Raw genomic sequence first — 19085 nt, forward strand, 5'->3', positions numbered from 1 at the left:
TGGAAATGTGTTTTTTTTGCATATCCCACTCCCCCTGAGACAGGCCACACCGACAGATTCTTCACCTGCTCTACACACACAGTTTGGGCTAAAAAGTCTGCCTCTTTTACTAATATGCCAGTGACTATAATCATTTTCCTCTACAGGTGGGCTTCATAGACTACATCGTCCACCCTCTGTGGGAGACGTGGGCAGACCTGGTCCACCCTGATGCCCAGGACATCCTAGACACGCTGGAGGACAATCGCGAGTGGTACCAGAGCATGATCCCACACAGCCCTTCGCCCACACCCGAGGCCCAGGACAAGATGGGCCTGCCTGGGGGAGCCATGGGAGCTGGAGGGGGTGGAGGTGGATCCTCCACAGGAGATAAGTTCCAGTTTGAGCTGACCCTAGAGGAGGAGGAGTGCGAGTCCGACACAGAGAGCCCTCCGGCAGAGGAGGAGGGGTACAGTAGCACTGGGATGAAGCCTTCTAGGACTGACCCGGACAGCAGACTCCATTCCATGTCTGCCACTTCTCACCCACACACGCAAGTACTCTCCAAAATGGCTACCTCTGTCCTCAATCTTGGTGGCAGGACTTTGTCCACAGACTCTGACCCAGAAAGGGAGGCCACCGAAGACAGAGAACATGACCAAGAAGGTAACGCCGGTGTGAGGCGCTTCAGGCTAGGTACATAACAGTGCAATGTTCTTTTTTTTTCTCTTCTTTTTTTTTTTACATTTCTAAGCCTCCACCTTTGACCCCTTCAACCCCCATCTCTGGCTTCCTTGGATTGAATGGCAGGACAAAGCTGGGGTAAAGAACGTAGAGGGGGTGCGTTCAGGAAGTCTGCACTTACACAGCAGTCACCTCGTACTGGAGAAAGGAGAGCCCCACTGTTCCTTCTTTGGTTGCAGAGAACAGGAAACCGTGTTTTTGAGCTGGTCTTTTGTGTTTTACCTGATACGTCTCTGAGTTGGACGTGTCCCCGTATTCAGCTTTTGTTTCTCAGAGACACTGAGAAAACCAACCTTCCTGTTTTGCAAGTCAAGCCAAGGTCTACGACAAAAGAGCAAGGATTTTGTGGAACACGTCTTCCTTTTGACTACTTATGACCGCTTGAAACAATTGACGACGCGACAAACTTAGTAACAACAAACACCACAAAGGCTTTTGAGACATTATGCCAAACAGATTAATAAATATGGACATGGCCAATGGCAACATTTGCCTGCCTTTTCAACTGTTGGTCATTTTGTCTTTAATTTAAGTCCTTTTAAACTAGTGCAGAAAGTGGTTTAAACCGGTAAACTGCAGACTTACCAAATATGTACTACAAAGGACAAAGTACAGAGCAGAACGTCAGAATTGAAGAAGAGATTGTTTCAATGTAGCACAACACTTTTTGGGTACCTTGTTGTAACAGCTACTCGGTGCATCACTAGGGGTCTCTCATCAGCCACACTCTTAACAACTGGTTTAGGGTCAGTTCTTCCTCCCACAGTCCTAACCACAGTCCTGTTATGTGTAAACCAACAAAACCAACCCTGAGCCTGCCGTTATAGGGACATATAAGTAACCCAAAGCTATGCGGTGTGCACTTGGCACCTCCCAGTGTTGAATATCGGAATTAAAGTCTGAACGTGTACTGCAATTCAAGGCATTCAAAATGCCCATACCTACAGTAAATTGACTATAGGTATGTTAAGTGGATTGGTTTTAGCGGTGTTGCTGTTGTAGGCAGGGGTATCCAAAACAAGCACTTCAGTTAAGATTCACCACTTGTCTGTATGATTTTATTTGATGTAGTTTTTTTCTATTTGAAGTCCCTCATAGTGTATACATACTGCTTTATACTGTAATTGTGTGTATCCTTAACCTTTTTATGGCATTAGTTTGCCTCCACTTTTAGCACTTTACAATTTTACTCACAGCCAATCCTCATCCTGCTTGGAAGGGCTTGAGCCAATCCATAAACACATTGGAGGCAGGTGACTGAGAATTTTAGTTTGCCACTGGCAACATGGTAGCCAGAACTTACATACCCTAGCACATTAGGATAACTAGTTGCATTGAGGGAACCTGGACAGAGTTAAGTTAATTGTTTGACAGTACAGTAGGGCTGTGGGACATTTTTTACATTTACATTTTAGTCATTTAACAGATGCTCTTATCCAGAGCAAATTACGACTTGAGCGCATACATTTTCATACTGGTCCCAGTGGGAATTGAACCCACAACCCTGGCATTTGCAAGTGCCATGCTCTACCAAATGAGTCAAACTGTACAATGTCCTTTCAAGTCTATTATTGTTGTTACAGTAAAGGTCTCAAGTTTCCTACTTACTTCAGGTACCATCATCTGGTCACACTATCAACCAGTTGAACTATTAAAAAAAAAGATACATTGGTAGAGTTTACAGATGTTATCACAGTTTGTGAAGCGCATGGTGTAATATTTGCCAACCTATTTCAGAAATGTATGAAAGATGTGCCGGTCAAGGCAATTGTAACTGTAAAAAAAAAGAGAAAAAAAGACCGTTGGCCATAGGCCAGTTTTCTGTGCTGAAATTTTCACACCCTTTTCCTTTTGTCATTGGTCAATATTCTGCTCTTCACAGGGACATGACCAATGACAGTACAAGTGCCAAGCAAGCATGACACAACTCGTACTGTAATTTCCATTTTGCCCCAGGCTAATTTCCATCAATGACTAATGTTGATCATGTCGCCCTCCCTGTGTACCCTTTCTGCCCCATAGGTTTTCTGTTTTAGAACAATAATTCACTGATAACTGCACCTTTCTTAATGTTTGAATGGTTGGACATTTAGATGAATTGAATTTGTAAAGAAACCAAAGCACTTTGTATGGTAATTTTTACAAGTCTGTGCTTAAAGTACAGTCGAGTGTGATGTAACTCTGTTGACTAATCCACATTAGTATTCCGTATTCTGGTATTATGTGGCTTGATTATTACAATTGATGCATAGCACAGGCTGGACCACTGAAGCTAAATTGGGGGACTTGTGCTATGGAATTAAAACTTTTTTGTATCTATAATATGTTTTGATAAAGATGCATGAAAGATGCTAGATTCATAAGGAAATTATTCAAGTATCTAAAATAAGCTCATCTGTGAACAGAAACCTTTGAACCTACACATGGAGTAAATTGATGTTGTGTTTTTACGAAAGATCCAGAAATGTGACTTTCTGGAGCCTTATATTTGCGTACGTTTTCTTTCCTCATAGATTGTATACTCGATATGGTGGGGAGACACCAGTGCCATGCACACAGTAGTTAAGGAGCACAAACAGTTCAGAACTCAAGCAAGCCTTTCTGTCTTTCTCAGCTGTCATGAAAAATGTCTTCACCAGCCATTGTTATGACCGTATTTTCACAAGGATTCAGTTATGCTCTCTGTCTACCATTGATTGTTTTGTATATTTTCCTCACAATGCTTTGTGTACAGTTTATTTATTATTTCTATATCTGTCCGAAAATGAAGAACTATAGACTTTGTCGGAGGCTAAGTATTTATTTGTAGCTACCTTCCGAGCTTTGGGAGAAAAAAAATCGGATAGATTTCAACTACAGTGCTCAACCATGGAGGCCGGTGGGAGGACCTACAGAAGGACGGGCTCATTGTAATGGCTGGAATGGAATTAATGGAACGGAGTAATGCATGTGGTTTCCATGTTTGATGTGTTTAATACCATTCCATTTATTCCATTCCAGCCATTACAATGAGACGTCCTCCCATAGATCTTGCCACCAGCCTCCTCTGGCACTCAACCAAATGTTTTAGTTTCCTTATGTCTGCCATAAAAGAAAGCAAAAATAATCAAACTTTCTCAGTTTCCTTTCAGTCGGTCATTCTGTATAACATACTATGTAGGGTCAACGACCAATCCTATTCACCTGAAGCAAATTGAAATCACTCCCAACGGGCCAATGGATGCCGAGCCTGCCCTCGGATGCCCCGCCTCCTGACAATAATACTGGGGCTCGCATACGTTTCCTACATTTTTGCATTTGTTAACTACTTTCTGCTCTGCTTGTGTAGCTAATACTTCCTTGTTTAGGTAGGATTTGTGTTTGCTTAACACCCACTACTTTCTGCTCTGCTTGTGTAGCTAGTGCTCTGTTGCTTGAGTAAGATGGCCAGTGGTAGGAGGAAGTTCAAAAAGGCTAACCAGCTGAGTTTGAACCTCCGACTATGACCTAGGGCATGTGATTTCACAATAAAATATTAAGAAAAGAGTGCTATCCTGCTTGCTTGGGGTGGAAACACACTTGGCTCAGGCCAGTTTGCGTGACCAATGTCTCCGGCTGGGTTCAACCTCTCTTGGGTGTAGGGCTTACTTTGTGAGGAAGATTGAGGCTGCTGGCGAAGGTTCTTCCAGTGAAAATGAGAGTTTGGGAATGGGGTTGTTTGAGGCCGGCGTAGAGTTAATAGGGGTGTAATCCCAGCCAAGTGAGGCTCATTCTGGTTTCTCTGGCAGTGTTCAGAGTCTGGATTCCAGGGATGATATACTATCCCTGATTGGCTCTGGAGGGTTTTCAGAGTGTCAATGGGTTGACATCAGTCTGGGGAAGCCTGAAGCACCGGCTTTGAATTTGGCGGGGGAGAGTGAACCATTGGTGCTTAATGAACCATTGTTGGAGCTGTGTCGTAGGGCGGCAGATCACCTAGGGTTGGATTGTCCTTCTCCCCTGCAGAGGAGTTCCTCCAGGTTACCTCCCGTCCCTGCAGCAGTGATGAGTGATGAGCTAAAGACAACCTGCGATTCCCCTCATTCAGCCAGGCTGGTGCTACCAGGTTGTAGTGAGTTCATTAATAGTGGGTATGGAAGAGACGGGGCTCGTTTGCACACCACCAATGGATAGAAAGCTGGCGAGTTACTTAACTTCAGAGGCTAACAAGGGGGCAAATCTGTCACGCCCTGACCTTAGAGAGCCTGTTAATGTCTCTACGTATTTGTTTGGTCAGGGTGTGATTTGGGTGGGCACTCTGTTCTTTATTTCTTTGTTTCTGGCCGAGTGTGGTTCCCAATCAGAGGAAGCTGTCTATCGTTGTCCTTTTTCCCACCTGTGATTGTGGGTAGTTGTCTATGTGTAGTTTGTTATTTCTGGTTTTGTTGGCGACATTATAAATAAACTAAGATGTACGCTCACCACGCTGCGCCTTGGTCCACTTCTTCCGACGAGCGTGACAAACTCCTAGCATGGTGATTCCAAATAAACAGTGCTGATCCTCAGCGGATCAGCTGGACAAAGTTATGTCTGTCCCACTGTACTATCCTGGCTGTGGGGGAAAGTATGGGGGGCGATGGTGGTGGCTCAGTGCCACCTCTGGTTGATGTTGTCCTGGATTCCTGAGAGGGACAGTATTTGGATGAGACAGTTTAGTCAAAAAGGTTGTTTTGCTCGGCTATGGAGTCCTTACGGGCCAGTTTCGGGAGAAACAAAAGCAGGACGTAGCTCTATGGGTCCTTTTCCAACTAAAATCCTTTGCGGTTCTGCAGTTCCGAGGCGTGAAGGAAAGGGTGCAGGCCTAAGGCGGGTTGCCGTCTTGGTGCTTCTGGGCAGCGGCGGACGTCTTGGCACAGACGGCGTGCTGGTTAGAAGGAACGCAGGGAGCAAGCAGATTCTTCTGTGAAGCCGGGGAAGAAGCAGACCTCTCAACCCTAGCTGGAGGCCGGGAGGGGCGTGCTCACTGGGCCCTCCTTCCCAAGCATTTACTGTGGTAACAGTGCTCCCAAGTGGCTCGGTCAATAAGGGGCAAGTTACTGGTTGCCGAAGTCCCCGAACCCAGTGTGGGCATAATAAACACAGTTCCTTCCTCACATTCAGACACGCGGTTGTCAAAAGTGGTGGAAATGAAAAACAAGTATACATTTTTGTATTTTTATAAATTAACCTAAATTATCCTAGGAGATAATATGGCGCTCCCACACTGCCACGCTTGTTTCCCATATGGTGTTCATAATGAATCACAAGAGAAGCTGTTGACTCTGGCTCAGCGCATTCAGTTTCTGGACCTTGCTCTAGACTCGGTGCTGAATCACACGTTTTTGTCCCAACAGAGGAGGGTCACATTCCGGCTGGGGCCCTCGGTGCCGTTTCGCTCGTGCCTGTGGTTATTGGGTCTAATGGCCTCTATGATGGCTGTGGTGCCTCTGGGACGTCTGTTGATGCGTATATTTCAGCGCTAGGTGACTGCTAGTGTCTGGACGCATCTCGCCACTGCCATTGGTTGCTTAGGGTTTCCCCGTCGTTGCTATCAATGAGGCATTTCCTTCCGATGTTTTAGGGCCAGCATGTGTTGGTAAGGTCTGACAACAGGACGATGGTGGCGTACATCAACAGGCAGGGGGGACGAGGTCTCTCTTTCTCCTAAACCTGGCACGTTATCTCCTCGTATGGAGCAGTGCGAATTTCCTGTCGCTCAGGGCAAAGTATCTTACCGGATCTCTCCACGTGGGTACAGATCTACTTTCCAGGGAGGATCCTATCTCTAAGGAGTGGAGACTGCACCCCTCAGTGGTTGCCCAGATATGGGACCGGTTTGGCAGGGCCGACGTAAAGCTTTACACATTGCGAGAAAATGCGCATTGTCGACTTCTTCTCAATGGGAGATCTGGGCACTTTGTTGTGAGCGGATGCTTGGCATATCAGTGACCTCGGACCCTGCTCTATGCGTTCCTCCAGTGGACCTGATTCAGGCCACTGTGGAGAGGGTCAGTCAGGAAGGTCTGTTGTTGATTCTGGTGGCTCCCCGTTGGCCCAGACAACTCTGATTCCCGGAGATTCTCTGCCTGTTAGGCGGGTTTCTGATGTTCTTGCAAGAGCTTTTTGAGAAGGGCCTTTCTTATTCCATATTTAAGTTTATGTAGGGACCCGTGGAGGGGTTCCGTGTCATCAGGATCTATTGTCTATTGACACCCAAGGCCGTAGATTTGGCCCCTGAAAGGTTGAATTTGATGACAAGGGGTTTATCCTCAAACGTGATTATGACTAAACAGTTGGGCGTGTGCACCCTCTACGAGAGGGTTGTATATAAGTGGCACGCGTTTGAGGTTTGGTGTCAGGTTAAAGGAGTTTCTGATGTTCTTGCAAGAGCTTTTTGAGCAGAGCCTTTCTTTTTCCATATTCAAGTGTATATGCCAGCCATCTCGGCGTGTCATGTAGGGATTGACGGCTCTACCCAGGGGTCCTATCTGGTGGCACTGGTGGTGTGGTTCCATATTGAGTGAGCCTCCTTTGGAACAATTGGTGTCTGTAGACAAGACTGCCCTGCTAATGGCCTTGGCGTCAGCCAAGCATGTTGGGGATATCCACATGCTATTAGTACACCCCTGCGACTCCAAAGTGTCACAGCAGGTGCCCTGTTGTTTTGGACTTGCGGTTCCTTGTGTGAGTTCTGGCATTCCAGACTCCTTGGATCTCTGTGTGAGACTTTTTTGAACCGCGAGGGCATAGCTGTGGGGAGTAGTGGTGCTAAGGTTGCTGCAGCAACCCCTGAAAAATCGGAATAGTAAGATGTATTATGTTTATCTTCACAAAAGTAGTGCACTGGGCCTTTACTAGTCCTGTATTAGCTGACTGATATAGCAATCTGTAGGGTCGGCCAAAAATATATAATTATGCAGCCCCCTCCCCCGTCGGTGACAGAATAGCAGCACCCCCAAACATGTTTCCCGCAGCTATGCGCAAGTGTCTATGGACTTGGGCCAATGTTAGGCATCGTTTTGTCCGGGTTACCACAGTTTCCCTGTGGGTTTGAGCCTTGGGCTGCCGTGGCAATGCGCAGGCTGCCTTGGTTCATTGTGCGTGTGCGCTTTACCAAGTCACGACAGGTGTTCTGTTGTTTTGGACTTGCGGTTCCTTGTACAAGTTCTGACATGTCAGGCTCGCAAGTTAATTAAGTATTGTTCTTGGAACTGTGGGGTCTATGGACTTGTGCTGCAGTGGCAGCGTGTCAGTGTGCATTGCCAAGTTGCAGCAGGTTCTAGGTCCCTATATGGGGTTCTGACAGTTCAGAATTCTTGGGTAAGTATCAGAGAAAAAGGTGACTTCTGTAAACCCATTTTGCAGCCGGTGGAAGCTGTGTGTGTGCTTGGGCTGTCGTGTGGTACCCTCTGAGCCGGCTTGGAGCATGATTGAAAGTACCCATAGTGTGTTATACCAAGTGACCGACTGAAAGGGAATGTACAGTTATGAATATAACTACTGTTCCCTGAAGGAGTGAACAAGGTATAACCTATTTTGACCCCACGCCATCAGGGGGTTTGGGCTCGCTGAAGAGCAGTGCTGAATTTAGGAAGTGTATGCGATCCCTCATATTATAGCCAGGGAGGTGGGGCTTCTGAGGGCGGGCTCTGCATTAATTGGCCCGTTGGGATTGATTTCAGTTTGCTTCAGGTGAATAGGATTGGTTGACCCCCTATAATATGTTCTACCTTGTTCCCTCCTTCAGGGAACAGTAGTTCTATTCCTAACTGTATGTTTTCTAGATAGCATCAGTAGAGTAGGAGATTCCTCCTTGTTTCAGGCACATTGTTCCTATGTTTTTCTCCGGACCAGAACTATTCAGTCTGCAGTCTCGACAATCTAAACACAACTGTTTACTATGGGTTTCAACGCTCTTACTGTACCTGTACGCCTGTCCACCTTGCCAATAAAGAAGTCTACATGCTTTTGACATCATGGATGCTTATTGGGAATAACGTTGACCTTGGAATGCTGCAATGATATGCATGTTTTTTTCAACACAAATCAGATGACATATGGTTATCTGAACGTATTTCAGTAAGACGGTGCGGCAGCGTGACCTAGTGGTTAGAGCGTCAAACTAGTAACCAAAAGGTTGCAAGATCGAATCCCCGAGCTGACAAGGTACAAGTCTGTCATTCTGCCCCTGAACAAGGCAGTTAACCCACTGTTCCTAGGCCATCATTGAAAATAAGAATTTGTTCTTAACTGACTTGCCTAGTTAAATAAAGGTAAAAAAAATAAGACAATCATTCTAAATACAGTCCTACTAGCAAAGGGATAGGTGGCAACATGTTTTTTTATGAATCATGAGAAAATTATTGTACAGTTTGATGACAATCGATTTGTACCTTTATCCATAACTAGTCCCCTCAATAATGAGAGAGGTATTGGGGTAGGCCCTAGAACGCTCAGCGACCTTAAACAGTCTCGATTGGTTTAAAAGACTGTCAGTCATCCTCTAGCTCTACTCTGAGCCCGCCCCTTCGGTGACAGGCAATCAAGTGACGCCCAAGGTTCTGCAGGTGCGATACTGGGTACTGCTGCAATAGCGCTGCAGATAAAAACAGGCTTTTCACGGTAAGCCGCAAGCGGTATTATTTTGCGAGTCATTTAAAGAAATGATAGCACTAGAAAGGGTTAGATTAGATTTCCAGATGTAAATATAAAAGTGGAGAGGGACAATTTATTTGCGAAATAAGGAAGAGTAACCTTCATTTGACATATAGCGAGGCTGGAATGCTTCGCTAGCCTAGTATGCTAGCTAAGCCTAATTGCAGGGAGCCGTGTATGTTTTATTGGATGAACTGATGTTTATGCTGTCAATGCGGCTGTTTAAAAATAATGTAGCGTAGGTTTTCTGCCATTACAACATAAATCATATTGAATGACCAAGAGCAACTGTTATTTGGGAAATAAACATGTTTCGAAATGTTTTAACCCCCCCATTGAATGGTGCGCGAGCCATTCGAGCCCACTAGCAATCTTGAGGAAAGCAGCAGCAACTGGCTGGCTGGCTATAAAGATAGGCGTCAAACTAGCTAGATAGCTAGCTGAACAATGGTGACCCAATAGCTTAATTGATCTCCCTGTGACCAAGACCGCTTACCCATGTAAATACAATTATCTACGTACATTGTATAGCAAATGTCAAGTCAAACCGCCTGATGTAACTGCATGTCCCTGTCCATTCAAGTATACAACATGCGCTAAAATCTATTTTCAAAACACCCAGCCATAGATGGGTTAGCCGATGCTTAGCCTAAGCCCTGCGGTTTCCGCCTTCTTTATCTTGGCGATTTTACTGTCTGAAATGTCCAGGCAATGTAAGCAATGACTATCTACATTTATTTATAACAAAATGTTTTCATTACATTGCTTTACTATGCATGATAAAGATTATTACAGTATCGTTTTTCTGTTTAAACCTTATATGCGCACTAGAATGTGCAGGAGCTGACTATACAGCGCCACAGGACACATTAGATGTTTCCAAGACTCCCACCTCTCAAGATAGTGTTATGGAGGTCAATCAGTTTTGATCCTGTACTTTAGTGGATACATTTATTTGAAAGCAGGCAAGGCTTGTCCTCACCACCATTAGGATCAATAAAAGATGCCTGTAGTATCAAATGACTGAAAGAGATCTGGGAGGAGTCCAAATATTCAGTGTCAAAATCACTTTGTTGTTATTATTATTATGGTATTACTCAATTTTAGTTGCAAGGATACACTGACATTCAAAGCCATCAAAATCACACTGTGGATATGGGTCCTTAATACTGCAATAGGCCATACAATCAAAGCATAACGCCTATTTCAAAATTCAACTATTTTGGTTTTAATTCAAAATGTTGTACCATATCATAGCATTCCACAAAAATACATTGCTTTAGGCTTCTTTTTTTTTTAAAACATCCTTCTCTTTATTTGATGAATACATTTGAAGGGTGTGACTAATCTCAAGTCAATCATTTACTAAAAGGCTTTACGGCTCATTGAAAATAGTCAGCATCAATCAGTATGATTTGACTCACTGCTGTTTTTATTGATAGTTGTCGGTCCCTTTCCCAGAGAGGTGTTAGATTATAATTCTCATTCTATTTACCACTGCCGTTGGAAGCGTTTAGGGAAATGTCTTCATAGTTATTGGTTTGATGTCAAAACATACTGTCTTATTTCGATGTAGCTATTTTTCATAGAGAAAGTAGATGTTGGATATGGGTGAGCATGAGTGAAAATCATTTGGTAGGTCTACTTACCTGCCCATTTCCTCAGACATTTACCAAAAGAGGTGCTCATGGATTTCTCTGAAAAACGATCCTCTGATTGTTGACAAAGCAAATGGATAAATCTGCCATTTTGACAGAATAAAAAAAAAATCAATTTTAAATGGGCAACAAAAGCATTAATTACATTTGTCGTCATTCTATCCCTCCAAAGATGGCTTCCGCAACAGCCACTTATGGACAGAAGGAGTCCTCAGACCAGAACTTTGACTACATGTTCAAGATCCTGATCATTGGCAACAGCAGTGTGGGTAAGACCTCCTTCCTGTTTCGCTACGCAGACGACTCATTCACGCCGGCCTTTGTCAGTACGGTGGGCATCGACTTCAAGGTGAAGACCATCTACAGAAACGACAAGAGGATCAAGCTGCAGATCTGGGTAAGACACTGACCGTAACTAAATTATAATTATTCCTCTGTTGAACACAAATTAGCTAATTTATGTTATATGGGGTGTTCTTGCTTTAAAGGGATCGCTACACCAAATTACACATTTACCTCATCTAACGGATATGTAGTCGGCTAGTTTGGATGAAGAACAGACATTGACAGATTCAACCCATTGCGGTATCTAATCCCCAACCCTGGTCCTGGAGAGCTACTGTACAAGGTGTGCAGGCTTTTGTTTCAACCAAGCACTTAACACACCTAATCCAACGAATAAACTGCTTGACAAGAGCATGATCGGGTGTATTAGAACTGGATCAAAAACGTAGCGTTCCAGGACCAGGGTTGGTGAGTACTATTTTACCTTGTGAAATATGAATGAGCACAAAGGTCTTGGCAAGTAGGCTAGTTCTCCAAGTTTGTTGGCTATAAAGTAATGGGGGGGACAACTGTATGGGAAATATCTCATGACAATAGGCTAGACCTGAAAGTTATGCTTTTTTTTTAGAGGGTGTGTTTGTTTAGGATTTTGGCCAGTCAGACCCCTATACTTTCCTGCATGACAGCAGAGGGGGCGGAGAGGAGCCGTATTGGTACACTAGCAGGAGGTTTGTGTCTCCACTCTCTCTCTCTCTCTCTCTCTGTGGCTCCTGTAAGAAATATGTTTAGCTCTGAAGAAGATTGGTTGTGACACTACGTGTGTCATGGTGGGTCATCTGTATCCACCCCTTTTAGCAGAGTAGACCTCGCTATGGAACAGTGCACACAGCTCAAATCTAGGGTGCTACCTTCATACACAAGAAGGATATTCATATAATAAGGATTATGATTACTGTATCTTGAAAAATGTAATTTGAGGATTTGATGACACATGCTCACCTAGATCTACATGTTTATTGAAATTTGAACGGTTTTCTCAGTTGCTAGATCAGAGTAGACCTCGCTATAGAACAGTGCACACAGCTCAAATCTAGGGTGCTACCTTTTATTAATGTGAGCAAATCCCCTCTCCCAAGATATTATCTTGATTTATATCCTGCTTGACATGTATGGAATAAATCAAGATGATATGCTGTCAGTGTGGGTTTACTCTATTCATATGATCCTGTGAACATGATCATGTCTCGATGTTATAACATCGCTGAAGCCAAAAAACACGTATGCTGATAAATGTCTAATTGTCCTAAATCGACCTTGATTCATTTTCTAAAGTGTCTATCGTTGCTGTCTCTCCTATGTGCAGCATCATTATGGCCTGGTGACGCCCATAAAACCTGCTTAAACACATCAGAAAATGGTTTTGAGTGCTATTGCATCTCTCTGTGTTATGTTACTGGAGTATCTATCGCACTGCCATCTCACTGCTTGTTTAAAACAGAATCTTACTCTGATATACTGCACTGCTACGTGTGCTGGCTCTAAATTGATACTATAACTACACTTCTGACATCATACGGAATATTAAAGTTAGGATCTTTTTTAAATTTTTATCCACAACTACAATGTTTAACGATGGGAGGTTAAACTTAGTGCATTATTTTATGTGGTAGTACATTGCAGGGCTATTTTTGTCTGAGTATACGTGTGTGTATGATATAATGACTGATTGTGTGATATAACGTGTGCTTCTCTCAGGACACTGCCGGCCAGGAGCGGTACAGGACCATCACCACAGCCTACTACAGAGGAGCCATGGGCTTCCTGCTCATGTATGACATAACCAATGAGGACTCTTTCAATGCCGTGCAGGACTGGTACGGATCCACTGGGAAATAGCGTGTTTGTCTGTGTATTGTGTTTATGTTCTACAAAAGTTAAATAATTTGATGACCACACCAATCAAGCGTCAGTTGCTTTGCCTGCTTGAATGAGGGTCAATGCACGCAACTAAACATGTTCAGTATGGGAAGTTATGATAGGATCCTTAATATAACAACTCAGTTTTTAATGTGTGTGTCAGGTCCACCCAGATTAAGACGTACTCATGGGACAACGCCCAGGTCCTGCTGGTGGGAAACAAGTGTGACATGGAGGATGAGAGGGTGGTGGCAGCAGACCGGGGCAGGCAGCTCTCTGACCAACTGGGTGAGTTGGAACACTGGACTTAATTACCCAGTAATATAACAGCAACAAGTTATCAGTTTCCTTTCACTACAAAATGAGTTTTATGTTCCTAACCTGCAGTAGTCTCTAAAAGCCGACTGTAGGCAATAGGGACTAGGCTCTTGTTTGACAACTCGACCAACAAATCACGAGGCAGACATGCCAGAATGTGGCGATTCAAAACCAAAGTTTGCAGACTAAAACCGTTGCAGTTGTTTTGTTTGAGTGAAGGTAGTTGATGTAAACTAGCCACTTGTGAAATGCACTCAAAAATAACCTCTGATCTCAATCTTGCTAGATACTATTTAGTATTTTATTTTTATTTATTTATTTCACCTTTATTTAACCAGGTAGGCTAGTTGAGAACAAGTTCCCATTTACAACTGCGACCTGGCCAAGATAAAGCATAGCAGTGCGAATAAAGTAGCGATGTAGTTCATCTATGTCATAAAGAGTCCATCATTGATCCTAGTCGCTGTTGCCTAGGGTCGGGTTTAAGGTCATCTGCAGTTACTGTGTACAGTAGTTCTGGGGCAACAATATATGGACAAATTCATGTCAAGTGTTGATGATTACAACAAGTACACATCACTCGTTAGATTTGAACGTCTCTTAATTAATCAGACATCTGTCTTTCCTCTCCTCTGCAGGCTTTGAGTACTTTGAGTGCAGTGCCAAGGACAACATCAACGTGAAGCAGACGTTTGAGCGGCTGGTGGACATCATCTGTGAGAAGATGTCGGAGAGCCTGGACAACGCCGACCCCGCCGTCACAGGGGCCAAACAGGGGCCCCAGCTCACCGAGCAGCCCGAACGCCCCCACCAGGACTGTGCTTGCTAAACACACCATACACACACACACCTGACCTCTCACACACCCCCTTCCTACAACCTTCTCAGCTGGTGGAAGAGGTCTGTGATGGGTTTGTGTTTGGATGGAAAATCCGAAAAACTCAATTCTGTATTTCAGTCCCCCGTCTATCTATAGGTGTTCTACTGTAAGTCCAAAGTTCACATTCCTCTGACTCCCCTTACTGCGGCCTCGAACCTGAAAGGATTATGACTTTTTTCAAAGGGCCACATTGCTGATTATCTGTTTACTGTTGATAGCTTTGCTGTTTGTTTTTTTTGTAATATGTCCCCGATTTGGCTGGTGACAGAACATATTAAGCCACCAAATCCATTGGCGTGAGTGAGGTATGGTCCAAATTTGTGATAACAAAAATTGGATGAGATTGTGTTTTCAAACATTTCCGACCAAAATCCAATGCATATTGGTTATCAGTCATGGTCATTTTCTAATATTTTTTCATTGCGGAATTTAAGAAAAAGAAAACGATGTGTTGAGTACTGGTCCCTGTCCTTATTATTATTATTTATTTATTTTTTTACTTTTGTTCATTTTTCCCCCCTCGCAAACCTTGATAGAGAGAATATTGATTGATGGATAAAGGTGTCTTAAGTATAAGAGAACAGTATGTATAAATGTTCAGACATGAATGAGTATGCATTTTAAAATTTAAAATATAAACATAGTAAACAATTACAATATTTATGTATACATATCTGTGCATTGTGAGAGGTGTGTTAATTTTTTTTCCATGGAACTTCTGTAAGCTGTTATGGGCCATGCCCCTCTGAATCAAACTGGTTTGTTTTAAGAACGTAGCATGTGTGAAGAACAGTTAAATGAAGCTTCTAATTTCTTGTCAGTGTATAGCACTGCTTCTCTACAGCACAATTACCTCTTATTCATGTGTACAACACACACACAGAACGACACTGGGTACAGCACCCTTATACTACATCACGTTCCAATCACTTCCCGGTGTCTGGCAGTCTGTGGTTTGTTTTTTATTTTGTGAGGAGGAAATACTTTTTTTTTAAAACATGTTCAATGTCATGTTTGTGTGATTTTGCTGTTTCAGTGTAGAGAGAATTGCTTGTTGGCATATACATGAGGAAAACATAACTAGCTAGAGCCAAACGAAATGCACTCAGGCACATGAAGACATTGTCACGGCCATCTATATTTATACACAGTATATTTATTTATTAATGAAGTAGGTTTTTCGTAGGTTGTTGTTTGCGGGCTGCACTATCACAGTTTAAAAAAGACGGTTATATCAGTATTGAAAAAAAGATTGGTTCAAAATTGAAATTAAAGTGTTGACATACTCCAGACAGACACTTCCATTTCACTGTATGTTCTCCTGATCATGTACGAGCTGTTTCAATGGGAAATACTTATGTCCATGTTTTTAAACCAACCATGAAGCCGTTAGTGTGGGTGTAATAATGTTAGTGTAAATACTGTATTCCTCTCAGAGCAATACTGTGTCAAATTCCAGTCTCCTGGTTCTCCTTGATGGAAAATATTAACAGCCAACAAAGCATGTATTTAACAAATACTGTTTGCTTGAAGGATTTAGGCAGGGTTTGTGCTATCCAGGATCCTTGGGACGTCCCTGCACTAAACTTTACCTTAACCCGCACCCTAACCTTTTAACCATAACACTTACCTAACCATGAACATAACCATTTTAAATGTCAACTTCAATGGGGGGGGGGGGATGTCCCAAGGATCCCTCATAGCAGACCCTTTAGACAGCTTTGCTTAGGTCTTTCCAAAAATGACACCCGCTAGGACAAGACTTAGACACATTTTTAGGGCTGAATAAAAGGCCTGTCATATTGTAATAATGATAGAGAAGCATTTGGCATGTATGCCTACACTGTGGCAATTTTCAAAAAGGGAAAAGTGTTCGAAGTAGGATCAGTACTTATCACATCCTATTATTTATACTGCATTGGGTAACTTTAGTTTTGTTGATTGTGTTTCGCTACAGCTGTAAACTTGCCTCTGACTTAGGTATCTGTTCAATTCAGCTAGCTCTCTCTTAGCTCTCCATCCTATCTTCCCCCTGTAAATAATGTTTCTTTCTTGGGTTTTAGTCGGGTTTTAGTCATGTGAATTGTGCTGTAACACTAACTCCAGGTTTGATAAAACAAGGAATTAATAAACAAAACATAAAAGCATTGTGTGAAAAATGAGTCAACATTTATTCAAATCTGTCTTTGAGGCACATTTTTGTGTTGGGTGTACAGTAGCCTCTTGGCCCAAACTGACAATGGTATTACCCTCATCAAGCCAATAGGTGGCATAATAGTGTAGGACTCCCACTGCTACCTACCTATTTTACCCCTTTTTATTTCAATGTAACAAAGCCTGTAATACAACATGATAGGGGGAGCGGGGGAAACTATATGCACCTATTCTACACTAATCCATTGCTGGTAGAGGCTATAATAAATAGCTGGCACAATGTGTAATAGGACAGGAACTGAAATAAAGTACAGTCGGTCCACAACATTTGACAACAGAATAAACAATTCATAGAATTTAATAAAACAGCTTTGAGAGGTCAAATCCCGTTCAAAATGGCTACATAGGGCCAACAACGAAGGCTACATTCATGGATAGCGACAGATATACAGAGTTGCACAACATTAAATTACTGTAGCCAACACGAGCTTACAAGACATGTACAATTCATATTTGCAGAAAATATAAAAGACAGTATGCAAAATAAGACATGTTTTAGTAAATAAAATATACATTTGTCATTGGTAAATAAGTGCTTGTAAACAAGTAAGGCATTATATATTACACAGTGGATCGCATGCGCTCACTGACATTCTGGTGTTTAGGTGCACTCATTGAGATTGTCCAGTTTACATGCAGATAATGCTATCCTTGTTCGGCTAGTCCATTGGAGAGCTGATAGTGCATTTTCCTCTGAAGAGGGCAGCAAAATTAGTCTGTTAGCCACATTTTTTAAGAGAGACCCATAGTGTTCCAGTTCTAATGGATTTTCAGCAATGAGTTTGTATTCTATTAGAACAGGCAAATAGCCTACTGGGTTTCAGTTAGTCCATATCCCCAAAGGATAACGAACCCCATGGTGGTGGGTACCTCATAGGCCTACATTGTCCTCTAGTAAGCTTGATCTTGGTTTGGGAGAAGTTGACATCCATTACTGACATGGTTCATAACCTTTTGTTTCAACTGGGCTACTTGCTCTCTAAGAACACTGGCTGTGGAGGCCAGTTCAGTGTTCTGTGTCTTAAGGTTTTTGACCTTGTCTTCAAGACGGGATATTCTCTCCAGTTTTCTTTTGCGGCACTTGGACGCCGCTATTCTGTTGCGCAGCTTTTTCCTCTCTGCTTTGATGCGCTCCTGGTTGTCCATGTCAATAGGAGACAAAGGCGGGCTGTCTCCAAAGCACTGCATCTCGGGGACCGTCTGCGGCTCGTCCTTCAACGCCTGGAGTCGTGACAGAGCCGCCGCAGCCGCCTGATGATGCGCGCTCATCAGATGAGAAGGTGGTGGTGGGAATGGAATTGTATCCGTGGAATAATTCACTGTGCTGCCCAGTGGACTATTACCATAGCCGTTCAATGTCGTGTACACTGGCAGATCTGACGGCAAGCCGATTGGGGCTGCGTTGGAGCTGATAAGGTCCAGTCTGTCCGGCGGTACGCACGTCCCCTCGCTCAGCTGGTTCTGCTTGTGAAGATCCTCAAGCGCCTTCACGAAGCCTTCGGCAAATTCCTGTTCGTCACTGGCTGACTTTGGGTAGAGGAACTGAGAGGTTGGGATCGTGGTAACCATTCCATTCGATTGGATAATCAATCGTTCAAGGTCCGGAGTCGCCAATTTCAAGAGTCCCAAGTCCGGGGAGTTCAGAATTCCCTCTGCGTCCCGGAGATTCGGTTTCAGAATCGAGCTTTGGTCATCCAGGTTTAGACAAATTTCTTTCTTCATCATGCTGTTGTAGGAATATAGGCTTGAAATCCCTCGAGTATTCAACACATTACAAGGGTAGAGGGTTGTTTCCATTCTAACCCCTCACACGAGGGTATGTTGAGGTTTACGCATAAACTAAGGCGATTCAACCGTTAAATCCGTCAATAAAACACACAGTTCAGGTTACAGTTTCCTGTATTTTTCCTATCTTCAAACTCTGGTTCCCCTTTACCTGTACCCCTGAGGCTAAAACAATAGTCGTGGCTTGGCTTTTCCTGTTCTTCTCGCCCGTATGAACTCTTTTCACAGATGGCACAACTGGTATGCGTACACCCAACCCTCTGCTTGTTTTTTACCCCTAAAAATTCCATTATGTCACTTTAGCGCGCTAAGATTGGCCCAAAATGACGTTCGTTTCCGGTCTGATTTAAATAAGGGGCCGAACCAGTCCATATTGCCATGGAGACTTTAGGTAAACTGCAAACAGTGCGGTGCATTGTGGTTTGATGTCATAAAATAGAACGCTCAGGGTCGCCAAAAGAAACTGGGCGGGGAAGGAACTAGGGAGGGGCACATAAGGTTTCTTCAGCTATCTTGACTAGTCCAGTCTTTAGAGGAACTTAGACAATGTTCCCACGCCAACTTGACAGCTGTATGTGAATGAACACACGTATAAACTTTAATTTATCAGCCCCAAACGTGTGTGTGTCATTGTGTCAGTCTATTCTTCATTG

General features: G+C 43.4%; 3 protein-coding genes across 5 annotated transcripts in view; 2 read left to right on the forward strand and 1 right to left on the reverse strand.

Moving 5' to 3' along the window:
* LOC139375943 (3',5'-cyclic-AMP phosphodiesterase 4C-like) overlaps positions 1-4415 on the forward strand; it is a 90297-nt gene extending 85882 nt beyond the window's left edge. For all 3 annotated transcript variants that reach the window (XM_071117918.1, XM_071117917.1, XM_071117919.1), the window contains one exon: positions 147-4415. In XM_071117918.1, coding sequence (XP_070974019.1) covers positions 147-683 — 537 coding nt within the window. In that variant the 3' untranslated portion in view covers positions 684-4415. The remainder of the gene's footprint in view (positions 1-146) is intronic.
* Positions 4416-9258: 4843 nt separating this feature from the next.
* LOC139375945 (ras-related protein Rab-3A-like) lies at positions 9259-16580 on the forward strand. Its single transcript, XM_071117921.1, has 5 exons — positions 9259-9342; positions 11206-11430; positions 13074-13192; positions 13399-13523; positions 14192-16580. The coding sequence occupies exons 2-5, from the start codon at positions 11206-11208 to the stop codon at positions 14380-14382; spliced, it is 660 nt and encodes a 219-aa protein (XP_070974022.1). The 5' UTR covers positions 9259-9342; the 3' UTR covers positions 14383-16580.
* Positions 16503-18692, reverse strand: LOC139375944 (transcription factor JunD-like). Its single transcript, XM_071117920.1, has one exon. It carries the CDS (start codon positions 18442-18444, stop codon positions 17539-17541), a length of 906 nt encoding a protein of 301 aa, XP_070974021.1. The 5' UTR covers positions 18445-18692; the 3' UTR covers positions 16503-17538.
* Between the last annotated feature and the right edge of the window lie 393 nt (positions 18693-19085).

The sequence above is a fragment of the Oncorhynchus clarkii genome, chromosome 20 (genome assembly GCF_045791955.1).
Source record: "Oncorhynchus clarkii lewisi isolate Uvic-CL-2024 chromosome 20, UVic_Ocla_1.0, whole genome shotgun sequence".
Taxonomy (NCBI): domain Eukaryota; kingdom Metazoa; phylum Chordata; class Actinopteri; order Salmoniformes; family Salmonidae; genus Oncorhynchus; species Oncorhynchus clarkii.